At 43.2% G+C, this 14916-nt stretch overlaps 1 protein-coding gene across 1 annotated transcript in view; it reads right to left on the bottom strand.

Moving 5' to 3' along the window:
- Nucleotides 1-14916, bottom strand: part of PKP3 (plakophilin 3) — a 59218-nt gene that overhangs the window by 12075 nt on the left and 32227 nt on the right. Inside the window, exons 2-5 of the mRNA XM_088458145.1 lie at nt 6457-6545; nt 5367-6031; nt 3920-4043; nt 3592-3796 (exon numbers count right to left, since the gene is read on the bottom strand). Of these exons, the coding sequence (XP_088314271.1) occupies nt 3592-3796; nt 3920-4043; nt 5367-6031; nt 6457-6545 (1083 nt within the window). The remainder of the gene's footprint in view (nt 1-3591; nt 3797-3919; nt 4044-5366; nt 6032-6456; nt 6546-14916) is intronic.

Below are 14916 nucleotides of genomic sequence, written 5' to 3'. Positions count from 1 at the left end.
ACTCGGTCCTTAGTGCATTTTTTCCAGGTCTCCTCACAGAATCACAAATGAAATAATTAGCTCCACCTGTGGAATTTTTCAAATGTGTCAGTGAGTAATGACTACACTGCTAGGTGACCTGGAAAACCTGAACTGTGTGGGGTCCTGAGGACAGAGTTTGAGAACCTCTGCATTATGCAATCACCGTGTAGATCACTGGCAGGTCAGGACAGGACCAATACATCTTGTGGACTTCCGGTTGAGCATACACACTACACAATGTGCACCACATCGTTCATGACACATTCCCATCTGATGTGCAGCACATCAGAAGTGAAGATGCAATGAACGATGTACATGAAGGCACAATTGAGCATACACACACTATGCGATGTGAAAGAGGTCATTCCAATTTTCCCCAAAACGACATATCGTCCAATGAATCGCCTAAAGCTGGATATTCACTAGACCAGTGGCTCTCAAACTCGGTCCTCAGGACCCCACAGAGGTCATCTTTTCCAGGTCACCCAGCAGGTGCACAGGTGTAGTCATTACTCACTGACACATTTTACAAGATCCACAGGTGGAGCCAATTATTCACTTATGATTCTGTGAGCAGACCTGGAAAACATGCACTGTTTGGTGTTAAGAGGACAGAGTTTGAGAACCTGTGCACTAGACGATATGCCGTCCGTTCCAGCGGGTCAGAGCGACATAATGGGTACAAGTTTATTGTGTACCCATGATATGCGCGCTGCCGCAGTTCGCTAGAGACATCGCCCATCAGCCCTACTGCAGGGCTGACGGGGGACGCCGCTAATGATGCCATGCTGCAGAATGTAGCATGGAGCATCCTTCCCACCGTCGGACCCAGCATCGGCAAGTGTGTATGCACTTGCCGCATGCAGGGTCCCGTCGCCCACTAAGTGTACACTGCATAAGTTCTCCTGAGTGACTGTTATAATTTCATATATAAATGCATTTCTGTTATATTTATCCCATGTAGACATTTTCACACCCTAGTTGGCATCAGATAATGTTCCAAGTTTCTTTCAGGCAGACTCCATTACCTCAGGACTGTTACAGCCCAAGATGAGCCGCTTTGGCAATATGATCACACACATGTAGGGATGGGCGTGGCGTCAAGGCTGCATCTGCCTCCTGAGCCAGAACAATTTGGACACATAGCTCATGGCCACTCCTGTGAGCCAAAGAATGCTCCCCAGCCCTTCTTACTGTACTTTCTTATAAAGTAAATATGAATTATTTTGGCAGCACAGTTACTGGGTAAGATGGCTTCTGCCATTCACAATTGACAGCTCCAAGCATGCTGGTAAATGACCTTGTGCAATCCACCAATCAGAAGTCTGGTAGTTTCCCAGCTCACTGACTGCTGATTAGTTGTAGTTACTGGAGCTGACAAGTAGGTACAGGGCTCATCTGGGGTCTGATTTATGTGGCTAATGTGTTATAAAGCCACCAGAGTTCTGGAGGTCTACACGTTACTGTGCCCCCCAGGACAGGGTTGCTATTGAACAGTAGTCACTATAATACCTGGAGCCTATTTATCATCGGAGGCCGTATGGTCTCTGATGATGAAGTATTGAACTCGTTGCGAGGGATACTTAAGTATCCAACTCGCAGCGGAGGAAACATGACACCGATGCAATTTATCATTACTCTGGTGCGGGGACATATGCTCTGAAAAGCAGCTGTCCCCTCGGTTAGTATCGCAGCTACTTCTGTAGCTGTGTTACTTACCTCCTCCCCGTCGTCCAGGCTACGCATGCCTGACCTGAGGTCACACATGTGCACAGCCGCTGGGGAGGTAGTGAGGAGGCGGGGGGACGGATCCCTCTTTGCATCCCTGGAACTCCTTCACATAGGAAGGAGCGGAGATCAGAGAACAAGCGCTGTCTGAGGCTGGTGCTTGTTCTCGGCAGCAAACGCCGAAAACTTTCAGTTTTCAGAGTTTGCTAAATATCAGGAGGTCCTTTTGTATAAGATTATATCGTTAATATCACAATTTGTTTGTTTCATTGATAGATAGATATATATATATATATATATATATATATATCTATCTCAAACCACAGGCACATGGTTATCAGCACATCCATTTTTCCATTGTGGCATGCTAGTAGTAAAACCTGGGACACTTGCTTATGTTTGACCCCTAAAGCTGGGTACACACTGATAGATAGATCTATAGTGCATCGCCGGGTGTGTACAGCGGATATGTCTGATCGACATCGTTCACAGAAATATCTAATCTGCCATGCAGCAAAGAAGATGGCGGATATATATCTGAAAGATGTATCGGTCATCTGCTGGTGGGTACGTGCAACCCGCCGATCGCCCGTACCCATGCTGCGGGACCCGGCGGTGATTGACAGCTCAACTGGGCGGGCAATTTAAATGCCCACCCATTTGAGCTGCAAGCATGGCACATCATGCAGACAAATTGGTAAGTGTGTATACACTTATCAAATTGATCATCGACCTAGTGTGTACCCAGCTTTAGTCAACACTTGCTAGCCATCCCTTGTACACAAAAAGGAACTTCTACAACAGCCCTCATTATTCCTGGTCATAATAGTATGTGTGTGGCTTCTTCCAGCCTGGTGTGTATTAAAAATTGGTTTGAATTACTTTCTGCTTCACCACAGTACATCATCATATTGATTTGTGCTGTGCTGGGTTTTTGATTTAGGGGATTTAGGTTTTCCCTACCCATACAGTATATGGGTAGGGAAAACTGGTAATGGTGGGAACAGCAACATCCACTCATGCAGAACCAATATATTAATAAGCTTTCCGGGTATTTATTAACTTGCAGAAAAAGTATGATATAATTTTAAATAATTTCTTATAATTTGGATATTGCTTTAATTTCCTCTCATCATGGTTAGGATCAATAAAAACATGTGAAGTGTCTATAAGTGTAGATAGATAAACCTAACATACTAACCTATCATACTATTGACCAACAATGTCACTTACAAAAAAATCATTCACTTGCATTGTTTTAACTCTTATAGGGGCTGATTCTGAAGTTGGAGAGAGATTAGATTTGGGAGGGGTGTGTCCGCACTGAAACCTAATTTGCAGTAAAAAAAATAAAGTTGTCCAATATTTGTGTGCTACATGCAAGAGAAGATTGTATTTTTGCATGCAGAGTAAATACGAAGTTACTTGCTTTTTTCTTTGTTTGCTTTGCTCCCAATCAGAATCAGCCCCAATGTGCATAGAATGTTCACTGAAACCTTGGCTGTAGAATTTATGTTTCTACTGCCTGTTCTTGTATTAGAGTTTTCTTCCTCTGTAATCCTCTGCCCCAAAGTCTAAATGATCCCTAGTTGTACGATACCTGTAAGCCAGGATTAAAGTCTTATCTGTCAAACATAAACATAAGTTCCCATAAAACACAGCTATTACAGTGCTTATATCCCAATTATTGATTTTTAGGAGAGGACCTCTTTCACTGTTTTGCTCTGAAGAACTTTGTGTTTCATTCTTTATATAGATCATATTCCCTTTGTACTTGGTGAACTTCGAGCAATTGCACAGACATGTAGGGACGAAAGAAAGACAAAAAAAAAAAAAAAGTACCTGTTACATTTTTCTTGAGCTCATCATCTTGTTCTTTCAGAGCCTGTAGAAGCTCATACACCCCATTTTCCTCCACCAAAGTCATTTTGTTCTCAGGACTGTCATAGATGAGGTTGCGCATTGCACCGGTGGCATGACGCTGCACTTCTTGGTTTGGGTGATTAAACAGTTTAACCAGTTTGGGAATAGCCTGGTACGTACGAGCCTAGAAAATACATAGCACAAAAAGTGGATCAAAACTAAAATGTAATACGGCATTGGAAAGGGAATCAGCCATGTTATTAGGTATTTAAGCCCTTGCTCAGAATGCATTAAAACAAAGACTCACTTGTTTTTTGGCTTCGGTATCACTGTAGCATCGATGCTGTATGTAAGCCGCTCCTAGGACCTGTAGGTTGGGATCGCTTGCCATTAGATATTTCACAGCTGTCGGCATGTCTATATCATCGAACCTAAACATCAACATGGAAAGTCATCATTAGTATATGGTGACATCACCTGTATCAGAATTGCATCATAGAAGCACCCACACAGATATTATTCTATAAGGAATGCATCTAGACCTCTGCTGGAGATCATTTATCTCCATGGCAAACATTTATATTACACTGGAATCACAAGGCTGATCATGCTTAGAATTGTTGCTACCAACTGCGTATCTATAATGAGTGCAAAGTGTGCGGTGCACACTGGCCCCTAGAAACCAGGGGGGCCCAAACCGCACCCATATATAGTTAGAATGACCTCTCTGCAGTCTCCAGATTGCTGTGCTGAAGCTCCAGGCCTGCAGAGCAGCAAAAATCACAGGGACAAATGGTGTCCGCCATTTTCTCGTTGATTTGCGCATGCGCAGTAGAGATGTCCCCGGAAATAAAGCAATGCCGCCATTTTCCCGGAGCTCCCGTGCATGTGCATTAAATTCAGGCATTAAGCCAGAATCCACTGTGCTGCCAGAGAGGAGGGGGCCCACACTGAGGCTGCACTCGGGTTCTCTCCTCGCTTAAAACGCCCCTGGCCAGTGCTATTTCTTATTTTACGCCAGGCACAAAGAAAAGTGCTAAAGTGATGTCACACACATGCGTATTATCTCTATTCTGACACTATAACCTACTTAACGTTTTTAAGATATGACCTATAAAGGACACACAGCCCCCACGCAGTACTGCATTCATTCATTTGCCTCTGCTTTCACTTTGATAGTGCACATTCTGCAATGACCAGCTACATTTTTTTGCTTCTTATCTGGTGGTTTTACTGAAACAACTTGCTTTTAAAAAGTTGTGTCTTGCAGGGGACTTTTGATTTAATAAACCAATGTCACTCTGTTGGAAAATTAGTTGTTCAGTAAAATGTAGAAGTATCCTGTTAATTCCTACACTAAACTGTTGCATTAGAGTCTAAGGGGTCAATTCAATTACTGCTGATTTTGTCTTGCACAGGAGGTGTACAGGAAAATTGCCGATGTATCGATTACCGTATATGGTGGAGATGTGCGCCGCCGAACATGACAGCGATGTTCAGTTTCACATCGCCTGTAAATGAATTGACTCCTTTGTATGATAATTGATTATCTCTTAGCCAGTCATGTTAATTAATGCAAACATGCAGAGAAGGAAACTAATCTATGCATACATAAGCCTGTATGTAGTACTGAACATGTGTATACTTTATAAAGTCTGGCATTTAACACTGTAGGTATGTTCCTCTTTTGTGACACTGCAGTTCTTAATGTGCTGGAATTGTCTATTTGCTCATATTTTATGCATGCCACTTACCCACTAGTAAATGAATGCTGACTCATCAAGCTCTTGTTTCCATCAAACACATCCATGCCCCTCATCTCTTGCAGTTGGTGTGAAGACTCCGCCAGGCTCCGCACAGAGGGCGCCCTAGAGGTCTGTTCCATCATATTGGTCACATAGGTGGAGCCCACACCACCTGACTGTTGCATTTGCTGCTGGTTGACTGAATTCAGGGTGCCATAAGACCCGGATGCCATGCGGGCACGGTTGTTACTTTGGAATCGCTGTAAGGTGCGCATGGCAGGTGCCCTGATTGTTCGAGTCTGTGCCACCTCTGCTCGTTCAACCCATGAGGTGCCACCATCCTGGACAAGGTTTCCAGAGAGAGACCTTTGTAGTACCGGTGCAGCACTAGCAGAAGAGTTTTGGCGGCTGTAGTAAGCGGATTGAGAAGATGCCCCTTGGTCATATCGCTCATCGCCATCTCCAATACGCAAAGACCGCAGTGACATGGTATCATATTCACGGCGGGCTGGATACACTCGCTCATGGTAGGAGGTTGGCCGGGAGGTGGCATATGCTCGTTGTTGCTGTGGTGCCACACTGATTCGTTGTGTTGCCCCCACATCCGCAGCAGACCGGGAGGAGTAGCCTGATCGCATGCCCCCAGCTGTGCCATATCCAACTGAGCGAGCAGACTGAAAAAAAAAAAAAAAAAGTCAAATCAATAAAAGCTCTATAAGACACATGCATCAAACCACCCTATACAATATAGATTTGTTTCAATTGACAGTCAACCTCTGCACTGGTCAAATGAGAATTAATAATAGCTGCATTTAAGCCACTGATTAAAATGTTAGTATTGTAAATAAAAGTGTTTTGGTATTTTTTGTAATTAATTAAGATTAACACTTGTTTTCCTGAATAGTACAACTATACCTGAAAAACCGGACATCTTAATGTAAAGTGGAAACACTAGTTCCAAAATTCCTAGGAGACTACCATGAAGATAGTGTTTGCAGTGGATTATAAAGAAAACAGGTTACAGGATACTCATGTGCTGTATGTACAGTGATGAATAATGGTCACCCCACCCCATCAGGCTCCATCTGCAGGAACTTACAGATATCCTTTGATCGGAGCCGAGGACCTGTGAGCGGGAGCTGTAGGAAGTTGGCACAGAACTGTACTGGGATCGAGAAGAGAAGTTCTCTGTAGAAGAAAGCACAACTGTTAGAAAACCATTAAAGCCCTACATGGTTTCTGCAAGAGCTGTGCAGCTGGTTAACACTACAAGAGCTGAAAGAGAAATGGCTTATGTGTAACAAGACTATTGGACTTCGCATGCTCAGGTTTTAAAATTAACATATATTTGCATATTTACTTTTTTTTTTTTTTTTTTTTTTATTATAATTTTTTTTCAAAATCAAATCGGCCACATTTAAACAGGTATTTTATAGTATTCACAAAATACCTGTAAATAATACTGTACCAAAACATAGAAATAAATACACATTTTCAATGTCACCTGCACTCTGATTAAGCTCAGACCTGTCGACTCACATGGTCACAATGTAGATATAAATACCTAATACCTTTGTATTTTTCATATCTTAAATAACTTTACCCAACTACAGTACAACATTTTATTTTGGTTTTAGTGGAGTTATTTTTAAAGTTACAATTCCGGTAGTGCACTGCAACTAATATTATGCTGGCCATGAAAGTGTACATTAGGACTTAGGGGTGGCTGAGGCTATAATCAGTCACCATCCCCATCCGTAGAACTCTCAAATTTGAAATTTAAAACTTTAAAACACCCATAAGAGTTTGTTCACGGTCAAGAATCATCCCACAGTCCACAGTATGGTTAGGTAACTTAAGTGCTACACATTGTTGACCCATGGTACATAATCAAACAGAATTTCAGGCTATACCTTAATGTGCACGGGCTATTATATCCCAACTTTATTGAGTAAAAAGAATAATAATGAGAAGTACATTTCTGTCATTTATAACCTAGTTTAAGATCTTCCAACTTCACAAGAAAAACAGAAAAAGTTTGATTGGAAAAATATGGGGCTATTACATTTAGCTCATGGACTTCTCCGGGATAACCAGGTGACATGGGAGCCTTCCACATGTGCCTGTCCTGCTGATCCAAGTCAGTAATAAATAAATACCTCAAAATGGGACTCCCAACCAAAGCACATTATTATAAGTAATGTAAATTGGTTTGATATGTCAACTAATTTGAAATTTACGTAGTTGGAGACACCGTTAACTCATCCGCCCTAAAATGTGTCACCGGCAGCCTGACAATGTAGATTCTGTCTAGATGTGACTAATCTGTCTAGAACTCCAGAGTTCACCTACAGTGACAAATAACCCTATTCTTCAAGATATGCTGGAGTTAGATAAGATTTATCAGGCAGGCATGCTCACACACTGTAGTGTCAGGTATCAAGTACTGGCCACAGTTTGAATTCCTCTTTTGTTTTACAGTTGTGAGGACAACTGGCTCAATACAGACTTGTGCTTTCCTGTAATGCACAGGGACTAGTAGTACACTCCCGCAGGGGACTGCTTTCTATTAGACACTCAGGTGGTCTTTTAATTATAACTACCCTAAAAGATTGCAGTATCTTGGGACGTTGTCATCTAAATAAGCAGCCGAGGCTCATTTTCATGTAAGGATGTTGTGCAAAACAGTATGTACACTAAGATTAATGGAGATTTGCCATGGCTTGGACAGGCTATCGTGTGCCTTTTATATACATTGTTTTAAAAACGCATTTATTCTGCATATAGTTTTAAACATGTAATGCAAATTGAATTTGTTTTTCCACTGCAAGAAATTCCCGAAAACTCTCAATAAGATTGAATGCCACAGACAATGTCAACTGTCGTCAAATACCCACTTCCCTGATAATACCAACAAAATATTAGATGACGACTCGCTGCTCCAGAGATCGGACATAACCTCAATACTGAATTTAGGTCCCTTACGTCCTAAAGTTCTTACAAGATGTCATTCATTGTTCATTCAAATATGGATTGTTGCTAACCATTTTGCATGTGGTCCTATACTAATTCCAAATAGTTATTCTTACAACAATTTTATCAGCAGTTACACATTGGATAAAAAACAGGAGACACATTGCCTTTGAAAAGCTCCTCACATCACTAATTGTGTGTTTTTTTGTTTTATGAATTAGTATTCAAAGAAACAAAACAAGATAATATAAATAGCAATCCATTAATAAATGGATAATGTGCTAGTGATTGCTTAAAATGACCAACTGTCAGAAATGATGTATGACCATAGGGCCTGATTCAGACTTGGGAATAGAGTGAGATCTCTCTCAACTGAGAACCTGAACAAACCATGTTGCAATGCAAGGGGTGTAAATACATACTTTTTTTTTTTACTTGTAGTGTAAATACTGGCTGCTTTAGCATGTAGCCCACAAATACTGCACAGCTTTATTATTACTCTACAATTTAGATGTCAGTTTGGAAACACTCCTCTAACTCTCTTCACATTTTAAATCTGCCCCACCTGCAGTGCAGCATGGTTTCACCAAGTCTGAATCAGGCCCGTAACCTTTAGCGAGCAATAGCAATCATTACTGCAACACTTAGAAAAAAAACAACTTTGCATTTTCTTTCAATAGCTCTTTTTTGTTGTTACAATATAAATAACTATTTAGCCTTCTTCAAATTTTTTTTTAATATTATTGTGGAGTGCCAGCTTTACTTGTGTGCATGTAAATATAATATATACATACACATACATACATACACGCACATACACACACACTGAATCGAAATAAAACTGCATTCTCCCATAGAAAACTCCCGAGGGGGGGGGGGCATGGTGTTTAAGGGGCTATACCTCAAAAACTATTGGAGGTACCGAGCAGAAATTTGGCATGGACAGGTAGAACTGATGCTCGGTGCTGCACGACAAATTTCAGGGCAAAAAATATTTAAAAAAAAAAAGAAAAGAGGATTTAGGAGTAATCTAAAACTGGGTACACACCTAAAGATTTTCTGTCCAACCATCCAATTAGCTGAAAATCTGGTAAGGTATGAAAGCAAATGACAATCAGCAATTTGCTCCCAAATGCCGGAAAATGGTCAAAAACTTATTTGAACAAATTGTTTAGATCACAGGTTCTCAAACTCGGTCCTCAGGACCCCAAACAGTGCATGTTTTCCAGGTGTCCTCATAGAATTACAAGTGAAATAATTAGCTCTACCTGTAGATCTTTTTAAATGTGTCAGTGAGTAATGAATACACCTGTGCTCCTGCTGGGTGACCTGCAAAACGTGACCTGTGTGGGGTCCTGAGGACCGAGTTTGAGAACCACTGGTTTAGATCAAACATTTAACAAACTTGTCTGACGACCATTTTCATCTGTTTTCTGGCATTTAGGAGCAAATTGCTGATCATCATTTACTCCCATACGTTACCAGATTTTCATTCCAACCAATCAACTAGTTGTATGGTTGGACAGAATATCTTTAGGTGTGTACCCAGCTTAAGGTTCCAATGGTCAGTTTTTTCTGACACTTTTTATTTTAATATATGTGTATGTTATAGTTATATATATGGGATGTAGTCTGGAAGCAGACGGTCTAAATGCCGACCGCCGGCTTCTAGACTACTTAATCTCGGCGAGGGTTGAATGACAGGCGTTTAAATCTAGACGCCTGTCATTTTACCGACACTGGGAGACCGGCGCCCGGCATCCCGATCGAAAGTGATGCCGGGCGCTGCAGCGGACACCCGCAGGGAGGGGTGTTAGGTTTAGGGCTCCCGGGGGGGGGACTTAGAGTTAGGCACCCCCCCGGGAGGTTATGGTTAGGCTAGGGGGAGGGAGGGTTAGGCACCCCCGGGAGGAGGTTAGGCACCCCCCTGGGGGACTTAGGTTTAGGCATTTAGAGGAGGAGTTAGGGTTAGGCACAGGGGGGAGGTTAGGGTTAGGCATCCTAAAAGGAGGGTTAGGGGATAGAATTAGATTAGTTTATAGTTACCTTTAGGACGATCGGGATTTCCTCCTTTGTCGGGCAGCCGCTGTCGGGATTTGAACCGGCGGTAATACATATCACACCCATATATAAATAATCAGTGATATAGGATATTTGCAGTTTGAATTTAAAACAATGATGTGCGTATGCTGCATATTTGCCTTTAAAAAAGCTGTAATTATTCACTGGTAACTTATTCAGAGTAACACACAAAGATACACAAATAATGCAATATTTTTGTATTCATTAATTTAATAGCGCTACACATAGCTATATTGTAATCACTTCTCACTAGAGACTTTCAAATTCATCCTAGTAGTGAGTACATTCATTTCTAATAGCACAAATCAGGGCTGTATGTGGGGGTTTCTTACCTTAGAAGGGCAAGATCTAGCCTGTTCAGATTTCTAGATCTTGGGCTAGGTTACAACTACAGCTCATGACTTTAGGATTGTTTCAGGCCTGATTTAGGACTAATGAGACTAATATTAAGGCTATGTAAGGTTTATGATTAAGACTATTGACCAAAATGGTCAGTGGTCTTCAAAGGACATTTTAAGGCAGAAGTTATTTTAGGTCTTCTTAATCTAGTAGCGGATTACGTGGAGCAAAGGCTAATGCTTTGGTTGCCTCTTGAGCTAAAACTTTCCTTATTAGGGGAAAAATCCACATGAGAAAGTCCGATCACTGTAGTTCGTATCGTGATGCAATAGGCGCGGTTAGAAGATGGAAAGCTGCACATAATGCATTTGATACAAAAGTTTGTATGTTCAGTTTCATAAGAGGGGTGTGTTAATTTTGGTGTACAATGCTGTGAAATTGGCATATTATTAAAAGGACGCCAAAATGGCACTGCACTTATACGGCATAGGTTCTCAAACTCGATCCTCAGGACCCCAAACAGTGCATGTTTTCCAAGTCTCCTCACAGAATCAGAAGTGAAATAATTAGCTCCACCTGTGGATCTTTTAAAATGGGTCAATGAGAAATGGCTACACCTGTGCTCCTGCTGGGTGACCCGGACAAATGGGATTTTGGTACCTACCGGTAAATCCTTTTCTCTGATTCCACAGGGGACACTGGAGGTGCTTACGCTGGGTATAGAGGCGTGGATAACTGGAGCCGGCACTTTAAATAATTTAGAAGTGTGAAGCTCCTCCCCCTCTATGCCCCATCAGCCCTCAGTTTAGAAAATGAAGACCGAGAGCAGATGGAGTACAAGCGGAGTAAAAAGGAAGAGAACACACAACAATCAAAATATACAACATATGGAACAAACCGAACAGGCAGGCTAAGAGCGCAGAGGTGGGCGTCCAGTGTCCCCTGTGGAATCAGAGAAAAGGATTTACCGGTAGGTACCAAAATCCCATTTTCTCTTTCATGCACTAGGAGACACTGGAGGTGCTTACGCTGGGGACGTCCCAAAGTTTTCCCCACGGGCGGGAGCGCTCTGCGGGGCCTGCAGAACAAGACGGCCAAAACGGGATGCCGAAACCGCGAACGTATCAAATTTGTAAAACTTGACAAACGTGTGCACAGAAGACCAAGTGGCCACACGGCACAACTGTGACGTGGAGGCTCCCCTACCAGCCGCCCAGGACGCACCCACAGAACGTGTGGAATGAGCCGAAATGGACGAAGGAGGCCGGCGTCCGGCACCAACATAAGCCTGATGAATAGTCAGTCGGATCCAACGTGCCAAAGTCTGCTTAGACGCTGGCCAACCCCTTGAACCGCATCATAGAGGACAAAAAGTGACTCAGACTTACGGAGGGAAGCAGTCCTGTCAACATAGATGCGGAGAGCTCTAACCACATCCAAGGTAGAAGAACCACCAGAGTCCTCCACCAAAGACGGTACCACAATAGGCTGATTAATATGAAAAGCCGACACTACCTTGGGAAGGAAGGCGGCTACCGTCCGGAGTTCCACCCTATCAGCATGAAACACAAGGTAAGGTGGATTATGGGACAGAGCACCCAATTCCGAATCTCTACGAGCCGAAGCTAGAGCCAAGAGAAGGACAGTCTTCAAAGATAAGTACTTAATATCAACCTCTTCCAAAAGGTTCAAACCTGGACGACTGAAGAAACAAAAGCACTAAGTTCAAGTCCCAGGGAGCAATCGGAGGTACAAAAGGAGGTTGCACCCGCAAGACCCCCTGAAGAAACATCTGCACCTCAGGAATGAGGGCCAATTTCCATTGAAAGAAAATGGAAAGGGCAGAAACCTGCACTTTTAAAGTTCCAAGCCGAAGGCCAGAATCCAGACCCGTCTGAAGAAAAAGAAGAAACCGGGACAACCGAAAAGTCCTAGATGGAAGATCCCGACTGGAACACCACGAGATATAAGAACGTCAGATGCGATGATAATGCGCAGCCGAAACTGGTTTCCATGGTGGGAATGACAGAGTCTGGGATTCCTCTACGTCTTAAGATATCGGTTTCAAGAGCCACCCCGTTAAACGCAGTTGTGCTAGGTTGGGGTGTACTAAAGGACCTTGCTGTAGCAGATCCGGGCGCAGAGGAAGGGGCCACGGATCGTCTAACAATAGGGACCGAAGGTCCGCGAACCAACTCCTCCGAGGCCAGTTCGGAGCCACGAGAATGACAGAGGCTGACTCGTGTTTTATCCTTTTTAGCAGTCGAGGAAGAAGTGGAATCGGAGGAAAGAGGTAAACCAAGTCATAGTTCCATGGAACTGTCAGAGCGTCTACTGCCACTGCCTGCGGATCTCGAGTTCTTGACACGTATACCGGGAGCTGACGATTCAATCGTGACGCCATGAGGTCCACCTGAGGACATCCCCATCGACATATCAGCGCGTTGAACACGTCTGGATGAAGCATCCATTCCCTGGGGTGGATATCCTGTCGGCTTAGGTAATCTGCTTCCCAGTTGTCCACACCCGGGATGAATACCGCCGACAGGATTACTGACTGGCTTTCGGCCCACCTGAGAATCTGAGTTACTTCTCGCATGGCCATGCGACTCCGAGTCCCTCCTTGGCGGTTGATGTACGCGACGGCCGTCGCGTTGTCGGACTGAACTCTTACCGGACGAGTTCTTAGAAACTCTGTTGCTTCTATCAGAGCATTGTAGATCGCTCTGAGTTCCAACACATTTATGGGCCACTTTTGTTCTAGAGGGGACCATCGACCCTGTAAATGATAATCGAGGACTACAGCACCCCATCCTCGAAGGCTGGCATCCGTTGTTACGATGATCCAGTCTCACACTCCGAATGTCCGGCCCGCAAGAAGATTGTTGGATTGTGTCACCAGAGAAGGGCCACTCTGGTAGCTGGGCTCAGACGGATCTGGCGATGTAGGAGCAGATGAGACCCTGACCCCTGTGTTAGTAGGTCCAGCTGAAAGACCCTGGAGTGGAACCGCCCGAACTGTATTGCCTCGAAGGCCGCTACCATCTTCCCCTGGAGACGCAGACAAAGAAGGAGGGACACCCTCTTTGGTCTGAGGACCAGCTGAACTAACAACCGGATATCCCGGGCCTTGTCTACTGGAAGGAAGATCCTCTCTGATGCCGTATCTAAGATCATGCCCAGAAACATGAGCTTCTGGGACGGACTGAGATTTGATTTCTTGAAGTTTATTATCCAACCGTGTTGGATTAGAGTCTGATAGTTTGAGTAAAACCCCATACCTCGTTGATGTTCTGGAACTGGGACTAGCACAGATGATACTACTAGAGACTGGATAGCCTCCTGTAGAACCCTTAGTGACCAGCTCCTAGAGGCACATTTTCTAAACTGAGGGCTGATGGGGCATAGAGGGGGAGGAGCTTCACACTTCTAAATTATTTAAAGTGCCGGCTCCAGTTATCCACGCCTCTATACCCAGCGTAAGCACCTCCAGTGTCCCCTAGTGGATGAAAGAGAAATGTGACCTGTTTGGGGTCCTGAGGACAGAGTTTGAGAACCACTGCTATACGGTAATATTAGCTTGCAGTACAATTTGGTTACACCCTATGTATTTTAGTATAAAAATACCAAACAATGAAAGTCTGTAGATGTTTGAAGAACTCTGAATGAAAAAACAACTCCAGTTTGAATGAGAGAATACTGTATATGCCTAGCAATGAAAGGTTAATGCAGAACTATACAAAAACCAACACACCTATTGAGGAGTGGAAAGTGATGAAAAGGAGGATGAAAGGAAAGTTACACAGCTCCAATGTGTGCACATCCAATCCACGCGTTTCACCTGCATGAGTATATTCCACTGTGTCAGATGCACAGAATAGTCTGCAGACACAGAAGAATTGAATCCAGTGACAAACATTCGTTTGCAACTCTAGAGGTGATGGTTTCCTCATATAAAAGCTACAGAATAATTTTATTTGCATAGACAATTTGATACTATTAACTCAATTACATGCCTTACTCATCATTTTCAAAATACTATAGGGCCCTGAAAAGCAAGAGTCTGTGTCCAAGCAAAACCACAAACTCACGAGTAGCTTTACAACCATTATTGTCAAGATTAGACAATGGTGGGCAGTTCAATAGAGAGCGATGATCAACATTT

The sequence above is a fragment of the Taudactylus pleione genome, unplaced genomic scaffold, assembly GCF_031769625.1.
Source record: "Taudactylus pleione unplaced genomic scaffold, aTauple2 ptg000810l, whole genome shotgun sequence".
NCBI classification, from domain to species: Eukaryota; Metazoa; Chordata; class Amphibia; order Anura; family Myobatrachidae; genus Taudactylus; species Taudactylus pleione.
Note: the sequence above shows the minus strand (reverse complement) of the source record. Positions and strands in the feature narration are given on the sequence as shown.